The sequence below is a fragment of the Corvus brachyrhynchos genome, unplaced genomic scaffold, assembly GCF_000691975.1.
Source record: "Corvus brachyrhynchos isolate BGI_N302 unplaced genomic scaffold, ASM69197v1 scaffold302, whole genome shotgun sequence".
Taxonomy (NCBI): domain Eukaryota; kingdom Metazoa; phylum Chordata; class Aves; order Passeriformes; family Corvidae; genus Corvus; species Corvus brachyrhynchos.
In genome coordinates, this window is record NW_008237244.1 from 4,091,997 (window position 1) to 4,101,139 (window position 9,143).

At 39.2% G+C, this 9,143-nt stretch overlaps 1 protein-coding gene across 1 annotated transcript in view; it reads left to right on the forward strand.

Annotated features, from left to right (window-relative positions):
- Position 1: 1 nt before the first annotated feature.
- Positions 2 to 9,143, forward strand: part of MTERF3 (mitochondrial transcription termination factor 3) — a gene marked incomplete at its 5' end in the record, with an annotated part of 15,330 nt that continues 6,188 nt past the window's right edge. The window contains 5 exons of the mRNA XM_017730293.1: positions 2 to 230; positions 2,419 to 2,571; positions 3,534 to 3,723; positions 6,771 to 6,918; positions 8,162 to 8,233. Coding sequence (XP_017585782.1) covers positions 2 to 230; positions 2,419 to 2,571; positions 3,534 to 3,723; positions 6,771 to 6,918; positions 8,162 to 8,233 — 792 coding nt within the window. The remainder of the gene's footprint in view (positions 231 to 2,418; positions 2,572 to 3,533; positions 3,724 to 6,770; positions 6,919 to 8,161; positions 8,234 to 9,143) is intronic.

Sequence of the window (9,143 nt, forward strand, 5' to 3'; positions counted from 1 at the left end):
TGCACCGCACTGCCGTGAGCTTGCCTCGCTGGCTGTGCTGCCCGCTGGAAACGAGGATGTTCTGTGGAGACTGCAGGCATGCAGGCACGTTTCTGTAGGAAGCTGTTCCCCGCCCGACAGCGCCAGGGATGGATCCTTCTCTTCTCCCGAAAGTAACTTGCCTTCAGTACAGCTGGAACAAGGAAAAGCAGAAACATTACCTGATCTGAATGCAAAAGCACTGGACGAAGGTAAGAGGCTTTAAGGGATACCATTTCTCCCGAATCTTCAAATTATGTTTTTAGTATGCTGCGGTTTAACCCCATCTGGGTTCTCCTTTTTTGGCCTGCTTGCCTAGAATATGTATCTGGAGTTCCTGACTTTCACTTCTTATTAGCTTCGTAGTTAATTCAGATTTTTATGGTCAATGGAGCATGCAAAGAATACCTTTAAAGTGATATAAACTGTATAACGTTTTGGGTAAAAATGTAGGTCTGGAGCTGCCGTTTGAAGGACTTTTCATAACCCTACCTGCATCAGCTCAGCGTTTGCCTTTTCCTCACAGATGTACTGGTACAAACAAAAGGGTTTTGGTTTGGGGTTTTTAGGGTGTTTGGTTTTGGTTTTTTCATTTGAGCGAGGCTGGGAGATTCCACGCCTCAAGCAGCTCACACAACACAGCCGTTTGAGTGATCAAGGATGAACAACAGGAGGCAGCAGTGTAAAGCCTCCTTAAGCACTGCCCTGATGAGAAATGCTCGTCCAACTGTCTTCTGAGGAAAGGAGACGAAAGGAGATAAACACAACATTGCCTTCGTGTTGTTGCCCTGAGGAAATTTACTCACTTTTTTTCCTACTTCTATCTAAATGAGGATTATAACATTTCCATTCTTTCAAATTACTTTGGGTATGCTGAGGAAACTTGCTCTGAATTACTAAGCAGCCTTGTATGTTCAGATTCTGCTTTGAGCCCAGCCAACTTGGATTGTACAGAGCTTATTTTTGGCCTGTTTCAATGCTGCAGTGGAGACCTGTCTGTGTAGCTGGTTCTGAAACAGTTCTGGTCCAGAATGATGGGTCAGCCAGCTTGTGTGTGGCTGCATCTGTGGTGCAGTTTATCCACATGCCAGATTTTTATCTGCCAGCAGACTGACTGGAGAATGTGTGTGTGTGTGTGTGTAGTGTTTTGCCCAGTTGACAGTCTATATAATGGAATAAACACAATTGATAACTTTTGAGGGTTTTGGTAACTTGAAGTATGATTCCCAATAGGAAGTATAAAGACCTTAAAGTGGCAATAAAAGACATGCATGCTTCTGGAATTGACTATATTGTATATTGGTTCAATCCTCAATAAGTTGAAAGAAAACACTTGATATTCCTATAGATTCCTAGGAAGTTCCTGTCTAATGTGTAAACGTTGCTGAAAACATTTTATTGTGCTTTTGTTTCTGAGGCTGTGAGAAAAAGAAGTGACAAGACTTTCAACAGCTATCGAGCTAGTCTGTGCAACTCTTCCTGGAACATTAGGCACATCCTAATTACTTTGGAATCTGCATGAGTAGAGTTCTGGTGTGCCTTTGTTTTCTTGACATGCAAGAGTGTTACCCTGGTCTCTAGGAAGCCATTATACAAAGGTACAGGGCACAGAAAATCCCTTTCCTGAGGAGTTTATAATCAGGGCATCTGATCAGTAATCAAAGTGATGATTGAGGTGGATGCTAGCAGCCAGCCTGCAAATGGTAATCTTAATCTTACTGCTGTGAGCTCCCATCAATGGAAAAATAGATCTGTTTAGAGAATTTTTTTTTTTTTAAAGACACTGAGTTCTGTGACTTGGAACACTTAAGGGGAAACAAGCATAATAATGTTTGCTTTGAAACCTTAGTGAGTAGGAAATTGTTCCTTTTGCTATTAGAGATAGTGGCAGTCAGCTGCCTTTCTGTAATGGATAAGACACGATAGTTTGGCTGGAGTTGGCTATGAAAGTTAAAATAGCTGCATTTCAGGCATCAGATTCAGGAAAGCCACAAAGTAGTGGGCTTGTCAGGTTATGAAAAATAATCTTTGCAGTAGCCTTTTATCTGGCTATGATCAAGCAAGAGTGCACTTGTGAAGACATGAAAGACCTTTTGCAGAAGGTGATGTGATCTGTTGTCTGCAGTAGTCTAGGCAGCAGGATGAAGGCAGGCTTGCTGGGTACTACTCTCAGATTTGGCCATATGAGTAAAAGTTGATGGGCAGTGACCAGGAGATGGAACAGAGACAAAAACTGGGAGTAGAGTCTATGTTTTTATGTTTTCAAATAATAGGTTGGCTGTTTATCACATGTACACTGTTCCTGCATTTTGGAAAGGATTTTAAGAGATCTGTGTAGCATTTGGTGGGAGCAACTTTCTTTCACAAAAAGCATTTGGGTCTTCTATATTTGTTTCTTAGACTGGGATGACATCCCACCTTCATCTGCTTTGGAAGTGATTTCTGAGGAAGAAGCTGTACAGATCATTGCAGAACCTCTTCTCCCCATTCAGTCTTCCACGCTCCGAGATTATGTTGATCACTCAGAAACCCTTGAGAAACTTGTCCACCTAGGTATGTGTGATTTTGTTTGTGTGGTCTGCCTATAACGGGAGCTTTGGAGATCTTTTGTGCTTTGCTTTTACTGGTTACCTTGTAAACTTGAAAATGGGAACAGTGACCAATAGCAAAAAGCAACAGGATGTTATCCAGGGTAGATGGACAAAGAGAGGGGACTGTGTCACTAGCAATGCCATACTACTGGGAAACAAAGCACCTTTGTGCTCTGGGTGATAGAAGGAGGCATCTCCCACAGCTTCAGGAGGTGGGGAGGACTGTGTAACTAAATTGGTCTTTCTTCTTTTGGGCTGGTTAAGGATGCTTTAATTGGCTGCAAAAGAATTTGCAGCTCTCCATCCTTGGAAGGAAGGAAAGAGCATGGTTGGTATGCATAATCTTAGGAGTGAGGCACAGCACACTGGAGAGGCAAGAGGGAAGGGATTGAAGAGAACCTTACTTCTCATCAAAAAAATACTTGGACTACACAGATACCTGAGTTCAAGGTTGTTGACCACCTTCTTCCCCAAATGTGCAAGGAATACTAGAAAGAGGTTGGAGAAATTATTATTTGAGAGGGGGAATCTGTCCTCACGTAGTAACAAATTGCTGTGTGTGTCAGTATACAAAGTCAGTTCACTGCAAAATTGTCCCCTTCCCTTTTGTAACAGATTGGGAAATTTCATGCACACAAACTTCTGTGCAACAAGAGCAGGTCTCTAAATGTGGCACGTGCAGGATTCACTGCAAATGTCTTCCTTCAAAAAATAAACTCAGCAAAAGCTTCTAAAATGACTGCTTATTTTATCTGGGGTCTTTCCACAATAAACAAGGTGTTGTGGCCTTGCTGTGTTGAGCAATAAAAGTATGCAAAATCAGTGCAAAAAATTGAGTAGTCCTATAAATTCCAACGTGCCTTTGTGAAACATTTACAGAAAGCAGGGTCTGTGTTTAATTAAAACAATTTCTGTTTGTTGTAGGGGTTGACTTATCCCAAGTGGAGAAACGTCAAAAGGCAGGTCAGCTCTTACTGACCTTGGACTTTGAAAAAGATATAAAAAAAATACTTCTGTTTCTTAAGGATGTGGGTGTAGAAGACAATCAGCTGGGACCTTTCCTGACCAAAAATCCATATATCCTTGCTGAAGACCTGGAATCTTTAGAAACCAGGTGAGCCTTTTAAGTAGCAGCAGGGTGTTAAGCCCCTTGGCTTGAAGATCTGGTTTCCCAGTTGGCTTAACCTTGTCTGAAGGAACCTGTGCTGCCTCTGTTCTTACTCAATCTCTGGCTCCATGTTCTTGTGCCTCCCCATCTGCTGGCACTAACATGTGGTGGTATCATAAGTCAGCACCTTCATCCACCTGAAAACTGCCTATCAACAAATTTTACTGCTCATCCCTGTCTCTCTGCCACAGGGGAAGCAGTTTGCCATCTTAGGCCACTTGCTTTACTCATGTCAGCTTTCATTCCAAAATGTCATCCCTGAGGCTTTACATAAATTTGTAGAACAATATTAAACTCTTCAATCACAATTTGAAATCATGAATTCTGCAATAAAAGAAGCAGACCAGATCTCTTCTGTGTTGACATCTAATAGCAGCAGGAGGTTTTGGTGATGTTTTTTTCCTGTTGTCCAGCTGAAACTGAACACAGCACTACAATGAACTAATTTGTGTGTGTCTGTGTTCATTCACACTTGTATGGCCCGTAACTGTTCTTCAGTCCTTAAAATTAACTTTTATTTATAATATTACTCCAAATTCAATGGTTTTTTTCAGAACAACTCGTGTGTATGTACATGCCTTTCTTAATGAACTCAAAACTTCCCAGTATTCAAAAATCCCAGAGAAGAAAATCTGTTGTCTTGGCTCTTGCAGGTAGTAGCATTTCTGTCTGAAACAGAAGTCTGGAAGTACAGATATTTAGAAATAGGCACATGAGTAGACTCTTGTATAACGTAGACCTGACTTCTTTCCCCTCTGTTCTTCTAACCTCCTGTTCAGTAAGTGGCCTTTCAGAAACAATATTAAAAAAACCCCAAAAAACCCTGTGTCATTTTCCAGCAGTAGTTTTGAGTCTAGATATCAGAGCATATAGCTTATGCTCTTCTGAAGAGAGGTGGTTTTTTGTGTTTTTTTTGTGATAAATATCCTAACTCTTCCATGAAGTCATGTTTTACTGTGATAAATATCCTAACTCTTCCATGAAGTCATATTTTATTTTCAGTGACACTCCTGTGGTGGTGGCTGGTTAGTGAAGTAGGGGCTAAACAGAGCAATCTGATTCTTGCTAATTTTCTGCAGTATGATTCTTCAGTAAGTTTGCCACTGGTGAATGCTTTCCTACAAGCTTTAAAATAAGTGTGCTGTAAAGGCTGTGAAGAGAGTGTGTCTCAAATAGCTGTCTTTTGAAAGCTGAGTATCACCTTTGCATAAACAGTTCGGTGCAAATGGATGTGGTATTGGTTACATCACTCTGGAATGTTTTATTGCTATGGATTCCATGTTGCCAGGAAACAAAACACAAATTTCAATAGGTTTGGCATTTTACTTCAGATAAACACTGTAAAAGTCAAAACATTCCATAATTCCTAACAATTTTGACAGTTGCAAATCAGTGTCTGTACTGCAGCTGCACCAGATGCTTTGTTTTACACTGGTGTTAATGATGACTTAAAACTGTTAACATGCTACATAGAACTGCTGATCCCTGCAGTAGAACGAGGGCTAACCTTGGTGCCAGCACTCACACATGTATCTCAAACTTTGGCCACGTTGGATAGTTGTGTTCCTTTAACATACTAGTTTCTCGAGTCAGGTTGTTACAATCTTGCCATCCCTCTTTTAGGTTTCTTGCCTTTCCAGGAAGAAATGCTTCAGGAATGAATTTTAATGACTTGTTAACAGAAAGCGAGTGGAGTCAGGACAGACGAAAGATTTTATTTTTAATCTGTTCATTTAGCTGTTTCTGGGATGCTTGGAAGCTGTGCCAGTTCCATTGTCATTGTCTGGAGCCTAGGCTGCTACCTTCTGTGGTGGGGTGCCTGCTCAGTTAGGAATTGGTCCTCTAGAGCTTGGTCTTATATCTTCCGTCTGGAAGTTTTTGGCTTGTGATAGCTTCGTTTTTGAGCATTTGTGGAAAGAGGGAAGTTGTAGTGACTGGAAGGTAATTTTATTTTTTTTCTCTCCACAAGACATGGTTTAACAGAGAGCCCATTTTTTGCTGAATATCTGCTTCTGCAGAATTTTCTGCAATCCATTTAGTATTTTAATTACTACCAGATAAAACCAATTCTTGTATGCTCTAAGTTGATCTGACTGCAAATATTTCTCATATTGCAATTACTCTTGTATATAACCAGATGAAACCTCTCCAAATTGTACTTTAGTTTTTTATGTGGTGGTATGTGGCTAAATTGTGTCTCTTTGTGTGCTGTATTTCCCCTCTTCATTCCTTTTTTTCTGGAGCTATGATAATCATCTACTACAAGTAGTACTTGGTATAGGATTTCACTTTCACTGAATTCAACAAAGTTTGGAAAAAGTTTTGACTTGGAAAGAAAGAAAGAAAGCAAGCAAACTCTGCTGAACTTCAAAACTTTAGTCAACTCCTTTTGCTTTCTGATGACCAGATGTTTGTTACTCACTCATTAACCAGTGACTGAAAGTATGGACCTATTACAGCAAACGTAACTTCAGCTGATGAAGAAATGTATTTTTCAACAATATCTCTACACATAGCATCATTGTATGATTATTGCTACTCCAAGGCAAAACAGGGATGTATGAGGTATAGTACTCCGTTCTTTCAGCAGTAGAAATGGAATTCATTAAAATAGCAAAATGCTGTATATATTTTCTTGTCCATACCCTATGATGATCTATTAATGTGTTTGCAATCTAGGAGACAGGCTGGTAGTTAAATGTAGGTTAACACAGTTATCTGCTTAAGTACAGCTGGAAGGAATTAAAATCTGTCTTCAGTATTGACATTCTGCTCTGAGGTTTATTTTTCTTCTAATTAATTGGAAGGGAGGGTATTTTGCTTTTACGATAACTGCAGATTTCACTCTAATTATTTTTGGCAGGGTTGCATGTTAATGCTAGAACATCTGTCCGTTTATAAGATATCACTGAGGAATTTAAGCAAGTACTGAATAAATGGAGGCAATAAAATTTTCATCACAGGATTTTATTTTGTTTTTGTTCTCTTTCTAGAGTGGCTTACCTAAAATCAAAAAAATTTGGTAAGTCAGAAATTGCTCAGATGGTCTCAAGAGCTCCATATTTGCTGTTGTTTTCAGTGGAAAGACTGGATAACAGACTGGGTTTCTTCAAAAATGAACTTGGTCTCAGTGCAAAAAAGGTAAAGACTGAAGTGTTTAGGTATTTTTTTAGTGACAGTTGTAAGGTCTTGGAATATGAATAACTCCAAGTGTTTGGACGTTATCAACAAACACGGTGTTATAATCAGTAATGTCACCAGAGGGTTACAGGAGGGTAACATGGTTTTAACTGTCTGTGGAAGTGATATGGACACCTAACATTCAAAGGACCTGAAGTACAGTTTCTGAAGATGACCTGCTACAGGTTAGTGTCAAATAAGCATGTGTATGTCCAGTTTTATTATTTGAGGTGGTTCAGAGGACTGAATTAATTACTGAAGCAGCAAGCAGCTTTTTTAACTTCTGGAAAATTATTTGGTGCTCTTCATCTCTTTAAGATACTGTAACATACTTAACTCATTATTTAAAAAATACTCTAATCTGTGAATATTGTATCAAGATAAATGCCAAATTATATGCTCAGCTCACCAAGAGTGACCTCTGGGTTTGCTCATGAGTGCATACCACATTAAGTGCTCAGCAGGTATTCAGTCAGCACCTTGCTTTGGGATCTTCAAGGGAGGTAGTAGCTGCACTTGCCTGGAGTGAGTGGGTGGTGTTAGTTGTGTCCTGCAGTAGGTGGGGATTGCAATGAAGGTAAAATTCCAAGTGGAATCTGGGGTTCTTCTATTGGCTTCTATTAGCTGAGCAGCCATAGCTGTTACAGTGCCTGTTGCTGGCCTTTCCATGTTTGAGGTAAAAGAACTCCCCAGAAAAGGGTTTAGTCACTACCTTGTACTCAGGGTGGATTACAAGCAATCAGACACCTTAGGGAATGTGGAGTAATTTCCTGTAGTGCTGCTAAACTGTGGCCTAACCAGATCCTGAAGTTAGCTCCACTGCCACTGGAAAACCCTTTTATAGCCTCTATTGTGTAGTGTGTTGTTTATTTTTTCTAAAAAGATGGGAAGAAACAACTTGAGGGCTGAGAGAAAATGGGCACTTGAGCATACTTTCTCCTTTTGATGCATGCTTTTACTCCCTCTTCCTGTCTGCTTTACAACAATTGTATTATTTTTGTTTTCCAAAACACATTTGAGTAATATTTTGCATCTTAATATACTGCTGCTTCATGCAAATTCATCTTTGGTGTACACATAAAATAAAATACATCCCTCTTCCAGCTGCAAAAAAAAGTTTATATAGGATCTTTCTTTCACAGATAAATTTACAAACAAGCTTTCAGTAATACTCTTTTGTTTATGTGTTTTTTTCTGATTGTAGACAAAGGATCTGGTAATTCGTCTTCCAAGGCTACTGACTGGCAAATTGGAGCCTGTAAAAGAAAATCTTCAGGTGAGCTTAGGAATAGATATTAGAAGTGTATTGTATACCCATATGGTTTAAGAGTTGTCAGAAGATAAAATTCCTGGAGGGGATCGTGCACAGAAAGAATTTAATGAAATGGTTTTAGTGGTGATATAAAATAACTGAAGATTTTGTTAAACAATTTATTTTCCTCTATAGTGTGCAAGCTTACCCAATACATGGAGCATTATCTTACTCTGTCTTCTACTGTGATGTAGTGCCTTCCTGCAAAAAGTTGCTATATGATGACATAAATTGTTACCCATTTTTTAATGAGTAGAAAAATACTCAGTCTTTTTTTCTCCCCCTTAATTATTATGGTCTTTTTCAAGGATTGTTCGTAAGTATTTAGGAGCAAGAAATGTGCAGTTGATTCTTCTCCTGGCAGGTAACTAGTCTGCCAAAATGTGCATTTGACACCTATTGTCTGATAGCAGATGGTCGTTATTAACAACTGTTGGGTAAATAACTTCAAACCCATGGGGACTCCTTTCCCTTTTGAAAATGTAACCATGTATTGGTTTAATTACTGTGCTGTAAAGCCATTGAGGCCAAACAGCATGATGTAGTGTAACAATTTGTGAAATTCCATTATCCTATAACAAATAACTATGAATCAAAATGTAAAATTTTCAGACAGACTCTCTGCTCTGAAACTATTAAACACTAGAAATCTTGCAATCTGAAATGTGTGTGTGGTAAGGGAGGAGACTGGAAATTAGCAGACTGTTCTAATTAATAGCGCTTTCTTTTTAACACAGTGTTTCCAAAGGCTAGGGTTCCATTATTAAAATTAATGTGTTTTTAAGATCCTCAGTTCTATGTGACTATCTTGTTTACCTACCAAGAAATACGCAGTGTAGCACCTCTATTTTTAAAATGTGTGAGAGAGGGAAAG